The following is a 14071-nucleotide window of genomic DNA, read 5'->3' on the forward strand; positions in this document are numbered from 1 at the left end:
ACCTGATGTACTCACCGCAAGGGATGTCTGTAAACTAGGCAGTCCGCTGTTGAAGATGACAAAAATACATCGTTTCTTTCTAAAAGAAAAATAAAGAACTCAAATACATCTATCTGCTCTCGATTCTAATAAAGCCCAAGTCCAAATAGTCCAACATTGATGTAAAAGCTGTTTCAAGCGAGCTGTCGTCATTTTGTTCCACTATGTTGCATCATCCCAACCACCAAACGAATAGAAGGCCCTGATTGGCCCACAAAGCAGATAAAGCGCAGTGATTGGTCCACAAAGCAGATAGAGCACTGTGATTGGCCCAACATTGTGGACCAATCACAGCTCTCTATGTGTTTCGAAACCCCTATAGAGAGCAGTGATATTCAGTGCAAAGTTGATATTATACATGTCGATCCTGCAATATCGATAAATTATCGATATACTATACAGCCTTAGTAAAGGCCACCTCACACTTCTCAAACTTTGATCGATGAAGTGAACTCCAACATCAAATCATCTAAAACCAAAGTGGAAGCACAGAAACAAAATTATTGTGATAAAATTTAGAATATTTTGTTTATTTTCAAGTAAGTGTAAGATATAAATAACTGCTACTTTGCCCAAAAAAGCCTTGGAATTAGTTACAAACATGTATTACTTCCAGCTAGATATGTGTCAAGCCTTTGATAACTCATTTCTAGCCAAATGTCGCATTACTGATGAAAACAGGGTCAAGTCTGGATAAATGACTTGTACTGAAAGTGGCCAATTTTTCTTAGTAAGTAAATAAAAATAAACATGTTGGGTTTTCATTTTGCAATAGGAAACACCTCCCTCACACATACTAAGAAGAGTGGCTCAATCGGAAGAACTAATTAGAAAGTTGGTGGTTCAGTCCCACCTACACCCAGTAGATGTCGAAGTGACAGGAATCTCATGACGGACCAATTGGTTGAATAGAAATTGGAGTTTGGTTTTTTATCACATTCCTAACTGTTGGTCTGCCTCGGGAGGATTCATTTGATTGATGCACCGCCCAACTCAGAATTCCACAACGTAACAACTGAAGACGGACTCACAAAGAGGATTCAGCCCACTGTATCAGAGAACATGAATTTCGGACCGCCTTTGTCCTGATACCACATTGTGTTTGCTTCCTGAGGCTGCACAACCATCTCACTCTGTACGACTGACTCCCTCCTACGTTCCATTAACGCTGTGAGCAGAACCAACAGAAGTCTTTTAGCCAGGGTGCATTGTGGGTAATGTAAGCTCCGGATATGAACAAGGAAGACAAGTGATTGGAATAAAACTGAGTGTGAATAAACTGTAAACATGTTAATCCTGAAAGATCCTGAATGTTGTAGATGGGCTGTATTATGGATTAAAATCTTAATATAGAGTGACATTACACCTGGATTACGGGACTACAAGCCAACTTTAGATGAAACGCCAACAGTTTATATAAATATGACCTACATCACTATCCAGACTCAAATTCACAACAAAAATATACATTATATCCCTGAACCCCTTCAGCATTTTTCTGTAAAATAAGTGGGAAATGAAAACCTTTTAGCACCGATCACTCAAAACTTTGAGCATTTCCATCTTTATGTAAACTTTTCCTCCTTCATATTGTAAATTGCTTTATGTGAAATGAGCTGATTTAAATTCGAGCCTCATTTTAGCATAGCAAGCAGCTCCTCTTTTCTCTGAACATTAAACTTTTTAGACTACGGTTTCTAATTAAGTGTGCAGATTATTCCACCAGGATGTTGAATTAGCAGCTGCAACGTTGTTGAAATAAATGCAGAATGGAGCCCTTCAAAGACTCAGAAAATGGTTGTTTTTCACAAAACAAAATGGAAAGAGCGGTAATAATCTGAGTGGTGCTGTTTAGTGGGGATCACGGGTCAACGCGAAAGTGCTAATTATCACTTTGGAGTTAAAAAACAAATAAAAAATCTGCCTGTGGTAGAACCAAACATTTGGTGGATGAATATCATGCATAGAATGTCAATTGCTAGAAACAACTAACAGCTTGATCGGTCTGGTTTCAGCTTCAACATTGGACAGCAGCCAGCAATTGTCCATTTCGTTAAAGCAGATGCATAACTGCACATGTGCAGTCCCTCTGTGAATCGGTGGAAATGACAACTAATTAATTGGCCGTTTCAAGTGTCTCAGCTCTCTGGCTGATCAGTCGCCTTAATTTGCTCTGTGTGGAATAGCCTGCTTAGCTGGCTACTTCCTGTTAGCAAAACAGAGCCACTAACTTGAATCACAGAGGCATGTCTCCAATAAAAGTTTTTGTCCCTCCAAGATTTTGAATTCTATGGTAATAAAACACAAATATGTACTATTGATACTGATAGCATTACATATCTTACCACTACATAATATTAAAAAAAATCAATAAATTGATAGGGCCATTTTATTTGCCATTGTTTAAATAATGGATTGTTGAATTGTCCACCTTGACAGAGAAACAAGTAACCTTGGACAAAATAGGCTTAGAACCAAAAATAAAAGGTTCAGGTTTGTCACTGAGTGGCCAAGGGGAAGCAAGCCAACAAGGAGGGACCCCAGGGCTGAGCCTTGAGGAACACCACAAATGACTGAAGATAATTGGAAATGGAAATAATTTAGAGAGATGCTGTCTTTTTTACTAAACCATTACCTGGACTTTGTGAAAAAGTGTCAACAGAATACCAGAGTCTGCAACCATCAGCAGTTCATTTGTGTCTATAGGCCCAATTCCACTATCGAACCTTGCGGGTAACTTTACCGAACGTTTGTGGCATGCATGTGTCTCCATCTCCCCGGGCAGGCCCAAAAGGACCATTTTCCATGTCATTTCAGGAACCAGCTGAGTACCTGCACTGAGGAAAGGTTCTCTGAAACGACTGGTAGAGTTGCTAGAGCTGATTGGTTATAACTCTGGAAAATATATCGGCAGGCACCACCCAAAACAACCGGCATTTGTAAAACTGGAAGTTTTGCTGGTGAAGCAAAATGGAAATAAAAGAACTGTGGGGCAAAAAGCTCCAGGTTCCGTAAAAACTTGGTAGCCGTTTTGAGAAAATGTTGAATGAGAGCAAATATTTCAAGGACAGAGGAGAGAACACTTAAAGGAGTAGTTCACTCATTTAATCAATATATTAGCAGTGGTCTCTAGTTGGAATTAGGGCTGGGCAATAAATCAAAAACTTATCATTATCAAAATTTCTGACTGATTGAGATAAATGTTCCTACATCAATAAATTTGATAATAGTGTTTAGGTTTGCAATGTTGGCAATGTTCGTGTCCCTTTAAGAAGCTATATCACCTTGAGTCACGTAAAAACGTGACTCAATGTAATACCCATGACAGCCCCATCTAGTGGACAACTTTTGTTTCTGCGCGTACTTGTAGTTATCGTCCACTTATCGTTATCAAGGTGAAATCCTCAATATATTGTGATATTGATTTTAGGGAATACCGCCCAGCCCTAGTTGGAATGAATGCCTTGTAAGTCATTCACGAGAAGGGAAAATATACTGGTGAACCATTTCTTGGACCTAAAATTTGCCCGCATCACAGCTTATTTCCTGTTATTTGGACATCTCGCCCCGGGTTGGATACCAGCAATGCGACTCTACGTTGCTTTTATCTACACAAACAACACAAGCCTGGAGGAGCTTCTGGTGTGTGATGGGAGTTGCTAATGCTAATGGTTAGCTTCTACTAGTCAAGACGTTCTCTGCCGTTTCCTGGACGCTAAACCAACAAAAGCCGTCATCATTGCGAGCCAAAATGGGTGAGTCTATGAATTCTAAGTGACAGTGTGACGTAGATCTGTCAGGCTTTTCAAATCCTAGAGTTTTTCTGTCTATTTTCTATCAGAAGCTAGAAGTAGAAAGTAGAAGACTATTTTCACGTTTAGCCAGCATGTTGACTGATCATTTTCAAAAATAATAAGAAACATTTTTTCTCACTGAACCTTGCTTTCAACAAAGTGTTGTTGGACCAATAAAACTGCAGGATTATTGATTGCGCCTTAGCTACATGTGCTTATGGACAGACCAAAAAAAATTTCATGAAATTATACAAAATTTAAATAAACGTTAATTATCCAATTTTGGTCTAGCTGAAAATCGACTGATTCTGGTGCATCTGTAAAAATAATCGCTGAACCAATAATTACAAAATTGCACAACCAGGAAATCGCTTTTTTAAACCGTAAAGGTACATTTTCAATTTTGTTAAATCATTAGTGACTTGTAAAATTCAAGGTAAACGTGACGTAAATAAGAGTTTAGGAAGCATTTGTTGTGTCTGTGAAAACTTTCTAGGAGGAAAATATACTCAAGGAACCTGAAACATGTTGGAAAATCGATCGTCCACACCAGAAGTCAGCTGATGAAGTAATCATTGAGTCATTAGTATTGATCATGATCCGCCCACACACATAAACACACCACCTCCCACCAGAAGAAGGTTGTTCTCTAACACTGTACTGCACAACCTTTGTTTCTGAAGTGATTCAAGCTGCTAGGATATCCGAGTTGATGGTGTCTATGGAGGTAGAGACAGCTGAACGGACACTGACTGCAGCAGCCATCGCCTCTAATGAAAGTCATAATGGCAGCACCTGTGCAGGCAGCAGCCCATTAAAGGCGTCGGAGCCGTGATGTTGATGTGGAACCAGAGCCCATGACTATAACTCACTGTGGCCCTAGAGTCTTAAAACTGGATGGGTTTTTTGTCTATTTTGGGGGGTTTCCTGCTAAAGGACAGAAATCGCAGCCCTTGGCACATCAGTTCCCACTGAAATTTGGGTCATCATCAGCTGATATTTTAAGACACAATAGCCTGAAGTTACTTCTCTTGGTGTCGACATGGTGGGAGGGAAAAAGAGGAACATTTAGCTCATGAATTAGGAAATCCAATCAGAGCCCTGTGATAGCTGTCTGCTCCGAGTATCCTCCAGGGAGGACGGTCTTACTGTAACAGGCGAATGGAGCGCTCCTGCATGGGATGATTTGAATGGAGAGCATGGATTGCATGTGGAGATTGTGCGGCTGCAGCTTTAATCTGTCCTTTGAAGTGAGCCGTGTGTGTGTGAGGATTGTAGGAGGCAGGAGTAGAGGGAGGGTGATGCTTTTCTCTGCTTTGTAAGGCAAATTGCTAGTAATGTGAGATAAAGAAGCATATAAACAACATACGTATGGGGTGCTGATTGCAAAACTGCATCTTTCCCAATTTATTTTTAGATTATGTTAGAAATAAATATACAGAAAATAATTTTATTTATATTTAAAAATATAAATATTTAAAGTTTAATTTAAATATACAAACTTATATTCAAATATTCAGAAAAGACCAATTCAATCCCATATTTTAAATTTTTTTACTAAATATATAAATTTATATCTAAATATCAAGTATGAATACTTAATCTTACAATCAAATATTTGACACAATTTCTAAATATACAAAAAATTGCATCTAAATGTTCTAATCTAAATATGGAATAGTTTTAAATAATCATTTAGATTATGCAAATCAAAAATATGCTACCTAAAATGACTGTGTTCCTTTGGTTTTAAGAACTTTGAGTTGAATATTGTATCTTTAATCAATTTGCAAGAATAACCAAGGCAGTAACTAAATATTTGGAATCAAATCTAAATATATATAAAGTTAAAAAACAAACTTTAAAACCATAAAATATAAACATGGCCATTTTATACAAAAATTTAACTAAAAGACAAATTCAGACACGCATAAAACTGATGTAAGAAACAAAAATAAAAGTATGATATCAAAATGTTGTCTAATGAATTAGTCTGATGGTTAGGACATTGTGAGTATAATTAATCATGGATCATTTTTGAATGTGCGTGGCGGCCCTAAATAGGAACACTGATCAAATATAAAATGGTTGATCTCTTGGCTTTACTGTTATTTTTGGTTGGGTTTTTTGTTATAATTTGTTTTACAGTATGTTAAAATCTAAAAATATCAATGTGGTGGTTTTGAACAAATTTTTGGGCTAGTAGGCAAAGTCAGGGTGTCTTGGAATAAAGGCACCTTACAATATATCCGCAAAGTAGAGATTCCCATCTAAGATATATAAGAGTATACCTGAGCTAACATGAAAAGTCAGAATACCTAAAAATAAAAGTACTCGACAAAATATAGGCAAGGTGAAAAGATTGCCCATCTAATTTATCAATGTTCAGGGGAAATCTTGGCAAGAAAGTTGATAAGTGATCCATCAAAGAGACAATGAGATATGGAAGAAGGGGTCTCTTTACCTTAACTGTATTGTAATGGTCCACATTAGTTTTACACCAATCTGACTTTGTTAGTAGCGGTCAACCAATATTGGTTTCTCTATTGGCGATATGTAAGAGACATGGTCAGTCAATGGCTGAAATTTATTGCCGATCTTATGGGGCCAATTTTCATGGCCAATATCTAGATGTTTTTCACTTAATTTGCATGCTAAAATTTTACTAATAGCATAAGTTGATGCAAAAAATTCTGAAGCTAGATCAGTTTTTAAACTGTTAAACCTAATTTTGTGCCCTGCTCAATGTAATTTATCTAAATAAAGTTGATCAAACAAATGAGTTACCTAAAAAGATTTTTTTCGAGAACATAAACATTTAAATTAAATTCTGCAAAAGCACCGGGCTGCCTGGGGATATTTCTGAATTTAAATCGCCTTTACTAAGGAGGTGTATTAGTCGATAGTGATAGCGGTGAAATATTAGGAAGATTCTAAGGGCCCACAGCTGTCAGGGGCCCAAAAAAGTTTCAAAGTTGAATAAAAAAAATGAAGTTTAAAAATCACAAGTACTTTACTTTGCAGTATTTTTTCTCATTTAAGACATTAAACAAACAGTCTTTTAGTATTTATGAAATGCATATTTATTCAGATGTCCCTACTTTATTTTGACTAATTACTTTGAACCCTCTTCATCTTCTAAATACCTTGAAATGAAATGTTTTGAATCTGACTGAATTATGGGAGGTTTTACAAGATGTAATTTGTTTATGTAGCTTTTAGAACACAAACCAAAAATCAGTAATTTCTAAATAATTCATCAGAGAGCAAAAAATGAAACAAAAGCTGTTAATAATTGTAAAAAATAAACTTAATATAACATTGAACACAATAAAATGTGAAATCTAGTATTAATTGTTATTGAGCATTATTAATTATATCACTGTATATAATAAATCTTGCTGTGTACAATCAAGGCTGAATATATTTGTGGCTGTTTGTTTTGTTGTTGAGAAAAATGGGTTTCTTATATACGTATTCATGCAAAGTTGTCCAACTTTAAAAGTTTATGTAACCCTAACTGACTCCGGTTTGATGTGCTTATTCATTTTGTGTCTATGATGAAGGCATGGAGACTTAATAAAGAAGTCACCTTGTGAGCAGTGAATCCTTAATTTTTGTCAGTCATACAGAAATACTTGATGTCAAGAGGAAAGACAGCTGAAAATGTAGTTATGTAAAGCTTTGACACAACATGGAAATTTAATTAGATATCCAAATTTGAATTTTATCATCAAATAAATTTTTAGAATAAATAAACACATTTTAAGGGAGTAAAAGGGAAAAGGAGATTAATACCTTTCAGCATGTGCATTTCCTGCTTTTTCCAGCAGTGATATTGCTAATTCTGTTGAAGGAAATTCACTGTTTAATGAGACAGTTGGTGAAAATGATATGTAAATAAGTAAAAATGCATGTAGACCTACATAATTAAGCAAAACTGAAACACTAATATAAAGTATATATTATATTTTTTTCTCCCTTTGAATCTGGGAGGGTGGAACCTAGGGCTGTCGCGGTAACCGCAAAAATGAAATATCGCAATATGAAGAAGCCCACCGCGCTGCATCATGGGCCACCGCGATTACTGAACTTGGTTCAACTCAATGATGCATGTTGAGAAGGATGGCTGCACTGGTATCAAAACGAAACGTTACTTCGCTCCTTTGGGAGCGCTTTAGTTTTCAGTACGTCAGCTGCTGCGCAGCCAGAGTCCTTGGCCGAGACGGAGCTGCCACCAGCGGCAAAAAATAAATAAATAATAAACGCTCGGAGACCTCCTGAAGTCCCGGACAAGCACTGCTTCTGCAACCGTCCCGAAGAGAGTTTGAGCCGAGCTGGAGCTCACTCGCTACCTGCAGGAGGAATGCATCCACCCTAAAGAACCCCCCTGACATGGTGGAGCAACAACCGGGAGAGATTCCCTTTGCTCGCCAGAGTCGCACGCAAGTTGAGTTCGGAAGCGAGCGGGGCCGGACCGGAGCGGAGGGGAGCGGAGGTAGTGGAATTTGGGGTAAGTGCAACGAGCGCACCATCCGAGAGGGTTTTCAGTGTTGCTGGAAATGTTGCCACCCCTCTCAGATCCTCTCTCAAACCGTATATAGTTATCATGCTGGTTTTCCTTGTATGTAACAAGGACGTGACCGAGCTATAAATCACCGTCATTCGTGTGTGTGAAAGTGAAATGATAGTGCGCCCGCCCCCTGGCGCGCGCGCGCCCGGTACATGCAATTTTTTATGCTTGATTTTAAACAACTAAACAAAATGGGGACTTGTTTCTTATTTGTTAGATGCTGCAGCCAAATTTGCATTTAAAAGTTTAAACTTCTCCTGAATTTTGTTGTTTTTAAGTTCAGTCGGACTCCGACTGTCGGACAAACAAACGTTACTGCGATCTGTGTTGTTACTGCCCTTTGATCTGCATTCAGTAAAGCGTTATAAAAGAAGGCACGGCAATTTTTAACCTTTTTTAAATGTGTAAACATTATGTTTAGATAGTACTGCAATAAAAAAAAGGACTGCAATAATATCGCATACTGCAATATTAAGCCACCCTGAATCACCGCAGGGGGAATTCCTCAACCGCGACAGCCCTAGTGGAACCCCAGCTCCGGCTATGGACGAGTCCCCAGGGGGCCCAACTTGATATTTTTTCATGGGGCCCAAAATCTCTGGCAGCCCCCCTGCTGAAATATAAAAAATGGTAAATGTTGAATATTAACCTGATATATCGGTCTACCCATGCATGTTAGCAAATTCAAAATTACACCATTTATTTTGAGCTATTTGATTTATAGGTGCTATAGAGAGTCTGCAAACAAGCTAGGGCCGTTTCTCAATCGCACGCTTCATCCCGCAACGCTCCTCTGTGAGAGCGGGGGGTGGGGTGGTTGCACACGTTCCGCTGCTGTTTCTCACCAGTATCAGCTGATGGAGGGCACTAGTTTTGCTGCGCCGTTCGTGTCAGCGGACACGGTAGGGTTGGGGAGGGGGAAGGAGCATGACGCTTAGCCTGGCGGGTGGGCAAGTAAAGCCTGGCGGCCCGCCAGGCTTATAAAGTGCTGGGGGAACCCTGGTAGTTAAAGCTTTGGTGGCTAGCAGGTAGTAACTTGCTTATATATTTAATTTACCAATGCATGCTGGTGAAGGTTCTCAGTCATCCAGGTCTTGACAATCCAAAAGGGTTCAAATGAAGACAACTGGCCTTCTTTGGTTTGTTTAAGACGTTTTGCGTCTCACTGAAGTGTGAAAAACCTACTCTAAATAAAGGAGGGGGTACTGCTTAGATTCTACCTTTCCAGAACCTATAATACAGCTTCGATTCTCATTCCTTAGCAGTTTGTCTAGGTCACACCTTCCTGCGCCTAATCAACACAATGACACTCTCTCAATAGAGGCTAACGTCTCATCAGGGGGTATGGAGGAGGGGCATACATAGTAGTTTCAGCTCGTTAAATAACAACAGACAGCTACAGCTTATAAGCTTGACTCTCCCATATTCCAGTTAGAATTGACAAAGCTCCTTGGATGAGAAGTGAAACGTCTTCAAGAAACCAAAGTCCAGTTGCTTTCTTTTGAACCCATTTAATTAACCAATGTATACACAATTAAAAATATAAAAGGCTCGTTATATATTGACATTGAAACTAGTACGTATGAAATATAACATTATTTCCTGTGTCACATGACCGCGGCTGATGCAAGTCTGTTCCATTTAACCATTTTCTTTGACCAGGGAAGGACAGTGTCCTCGTAAGCAAGGCACCTGGCCTCGCAAGACATCGCCTTGTGAGGCCAGGTGCCTTGACATTGAGCAACACCCTTAGACCTGCTCCCACGTATTTTAGACCTGATTTTTATGGTTATATGTTACAAATCGGCCAATATTTTTCAACAACTTGGCGTTGTTTAGTTCATTTTCAACAACATTTCGATGGATATTTCCTGAGGTTAATAGTAAAAACAAATACACATCGTCACTTTAATACTTGCATTGTAATGCATCTTTACTCATTCTTTTACAATCGGCGCCCCATACATATTGCCATATCTGTGCTGGGGGAGATAAGGGCTACAGAAAGGAAGGCAGATTTATTGCAAGATAACTGAAGACAGAGAAAACGTTTAAATTAATCCACTCACCATGTTGACTTCTGACACCATGTCTATGCTCGCCACGTCTATGCTCATGCCGACTGCAACAGGGGGTCCTGGAAGAGAAAGCAACACTCAGACGGGCCCCCTTTTCCCCCCAAACACCTGACCACAACACTGAGACTGGCGCCAAAACTGAAGCGGATGGATTTATGATGGAGGGTGGGGAAGAGGCTGCAAAAATGCGGCGCCTACCTCCAAAGTCCGGTCTCAGTCGGATGTCGTAGCCCTTCAGGAGTTTATCCACCGTCTCCTTCACGGTGGACATGTTGCCCGATTCATTGACGCTGAAACGACAGCAAGAAGGAGAGGAGACATCATCACCTGGTCTCGGTGCCAATTAACCCGAGCAATAACCTTGGCTTGACAGGAAAGAGAGAGAAAAAAGCCCACAAACCTTTTAGCGCAGCACACGATCGAACCGACAACCAGCGCGGACAAGACGCGGATTTGGCGCACCCGTTCCCAAGACAACATCATCGTTTACGCGAACAATTAGGCTTAGTTTATAATATTGTTGATCTCTACGGCGCTTGCAGCAAATTGCGTCTCCCCGCCTTCGCAATCAACAGTCTTGTCCCCTCAGATCCAGAGTAAATCCATTCATCTCTCCCCGCAACAGCAACACAAGCAGGAGAAAGTCTGCAGCGGACCAAGTCAGATGTGGAATAAGGGCTGACATCGCCTCCCCGCCGGGAACGTGGAGTCCCGCTTGTGTTTTACCGTCTCTGAGTGATGAGGCTTTCACACTCAGGAGCTGGAGCGCATATTGATGCTGGTGGTGGTGGTGGTGGTGGAGGCACGCCGTTACTTCAAACAGGAGACGAGCCCAGCACTTACCACACTGTAAAAAATATCCAACCAAGTCTCAACTCAAAAATCCACGTGATCGCAGTGCCCCCCTCATCCGCCAGGGGCGGCGGCTCCAGAAAGGGGCAAGTTCCCATAGATTCCTGTGTTAAAAACGCCAACTTCACAGCAGAAATAAACATGTTTACAGCCTGGTTCAAAAATACATTTTAGGTTGTAGGGAGCCTACGTTTCTTGCAGATGATGTGGTCCTGTTGGCTTCATCAGAACATGGTCTTCAGCTTTCGCTGGAGCGGTTCGCAGCAGAGTGTGAAGCAGCTGGGATGAGAATTGGCTCCTCTAAATCTGAGACCATGGTCTTGATTCAGAAAAGGGTAGAATGCCTTCTCCGGGTCAGGGATGAGGTCCTGCCCCAAGTGGAGGAGTTTAAGTATCTTGGGGTCTTGTTCACGAGTGAGGGAAAACTGGAGCGTGAGGTCGATAGGCGGATTGGTGCTGCATCGGCAGTGATGCGGGCGTTGTACCGGTCTGTCGTGGTGAAGAGAGAGCTGAGTCAGAAGGCGAAGCTCTCGCTTTACCGGTCGATCTACGTTCCTACCCTCATCTATGGTCATGAGCTTTGGGTAGTGACCGAAAGAACGAGATCGCAGACATAAGCGGCCGAAATGAGTTTTCTCCGAAGAGTGGCTGGGCTCTCCTTTAGAGATAGGGTGAGAAGCTCAGTCATCCGGGAGGGGCTCGGAGTAGACCCGCTGCTCCTCCACATTGAGAGGAGCCAGTTGAGGTGTCTCGGGCATCTGGTCAGGATGCCTCCTGGACGCCTCCCTGGTGAGGTTTTCCGGGCACGTCCAACCGGGAGGAGACCTAAAGGTAGACCCAGGACACACTGGAGGGACTATGTCTCTCAGCCGGCCAGGGAACGCCTTGGGATTCGTCCGGAGGAGCTGGCCTAAGTGGCTGGGGAGAGGGAAGTCTGGGCCTCTTGCCTTAAGCTACTGCCCCCGCGACCCGACTCTGGATAAGCGGATGAAAATGGATGGATGGATGGATGGATGGAGGGAGGGAGCCTAAGGCTCCTCCCTTTGCGGTCGGCTCATGGGTCCCCAGAAGAATGAAAAAATGAATGCAAGTCAACGGGGCGAAAAACTCTACTTTCTTATCTGCTTTGCCTTAGACCCGGGATTGCACATTTGTTGTACTGCAATTTAAATGAAAGTTAATGATGGGTGTTTCGATCACGCCCGCCACATACATTGAGATTTATCAGCTTGTAAAAGTTCATAATTAGCATGATTACACATCAGAAATCGGCACGTAGCATATATGACGTCACCACAAAATCTCCTCTCCCCAAAGTAGCTGGTACTTACCAAATAACCAGATTTATGGTGGTTCTTTCCTCCTGTGGGAAGTTTGCTGAACTTACAGCCCTTTTCCCTCAGTTTTCTCCGTGCCTGGTTCGATGACGTCATTTTCGTGAAGCGCATTTGTAGTTCTGGACTTATTTTCAAACAAAACCTAAAATAGTGTTTGCCCCCATTCGAAAAATAAGCGTGTTCTTGGTATCAAAATGTGTCTTTAAAATTCATTGACATCATATTTGAAATCCATGGCACATAACAAACGGGATTAGAAAATAGCGTTTTTAGCCCCGTCGACTTGCGTTCATTTTTTCATTCTTCTGGGGACGATGGTCCGGAAGTAGATGGGTGTGACTTAGGCTCCTTATAGGTCAAGTTTACCGTCATGACAACTCTGATAGATGTTTTGTAACTCATCCGTTTAGATTTAATTAAAGTTAGAAATTATGAGTAGGGGCATGTTCATTTGACTGTCAGGTAGCAAATGAGGCGCTACAGCTAGCAGCTTGCCTCCTGTTTGCTCCAGTGAAGGCCTCAGCCAGAAAGCAGAGGGCTGCAGAGTTGCTCAACCGCGGTTTTCTGGCTAAAAAGGCCCGCCAGCCTCCGTTAGCTTTGGTTAGCTCAGTTAGCTTGTAGGTACATTGTCTCAGAGTTTACTGGGGGTCAATCATCTGCCCCCACCAATCACAGCCGTAGGAATTAAAATAGAAACATTTTAACAACTCCAGAAAAAAAAGATAAATTTTCCCAGTTCCAATTGATTCTAGATGCCCAACCTTAATTAACACATACCTTCATATATTTTCACTAGTGCTCTATGACATCTCATGTTCTGTCCTCACAAGTGGAAAAGCATCAGTCATGTTTTGTTTTAAGGTTCCAAAAGGGAGCATTCATGCTAAGGAACTTTTGATTTGTGGTCAAAACCCACACTGGCAGTTTTATTAAGTGTTTTATAAAGTTGTGACATTAAAGAGTTGGAAAAGCAGAAAAATTCTGAAATTTCATTAGTTTCACAATTCCCATAATGCAACTTAACACCAACAATTTGTTTTCTGATGGTATTGGTTTATTTTATTGCATTAAAAATAAGGCTGTACATGCTAATTATTTTGTTTGCCTTTTAGAATATTTTTTTTATTCATTCAACTTTTTTAAAGCGTATAAAAATCTGGTGAATATTTGTTCCTCGTCTAATGTTACAACAACTGATATTTTTTACAGTGTACCCCAAACCATCAGCACCGGTTTCCTTCCCCAGTGTTTCCAATAAAAATGGCGTGAGCTGAGCAGTATCCAATGGAGACAGGCTGCATTTTTCAATCTACTAATCAAAGCCAGTGACTGATCAGCCTGTTATTCATTACTAACAGCTTCTTTATTATCTGATATGAAACGAGGGAGGGGTGAGGG

General features: G+C 40.7%; 1 protein-coding gene across 4 annotated transcripts in view; it reads right to left on the reverse strand.

Moving 5' to 3' along the window:
* Positions 1–14071, reverse strand: part of LOC107381054 (gamma-aminobutyric acid receptor subunit beta-3) — a 108594-nt gene that overhangs the window by 61637 nt on the left and 32886 nt on the right. For 2 of the 4 annotated variants that reach the window (XM_054743158.2, XM_054743157.2), the window contains exons 1-3: positions 10885–11101; positions 10683–10774; positions 10476–10543 (exon numbers count right to left, since the gene is read on the reverse strand). In XM_054743158.2, the coding sequence (XP_054599133.1) occupies positions 10476–10543; positions 10683–10774; positions 10885–10967 (243 nt within the window). In that variant the 5' untranslated portion in view covers positions 10968–11101. Of the gene's footprint in view, positions 1–10475; positions 10544–10682; positions 10775–10884; positions 11102–14071 lie in introns of those variants that run through there. The other 2 variants (XM_054743156.2, XM_054743155.2) reach the window with 1 other exon arrangement.

The sequence above is a fragment of the Nothobranchius furzeri genome, chromosome 14 (assembly GCF_043380555.1).
Source record: "Nothobranchius furzeri strain GRZ-AD chromosome 14, NfurGRZ-RIMD1, whole genome shotgun sequence".
NCBI lineage: Eukaryota > Metazoa > Chordata > Actinopteri > Cyprinodontiformes > Nothobranchiidae > Nothobranchius > Nothobranchius furzeri.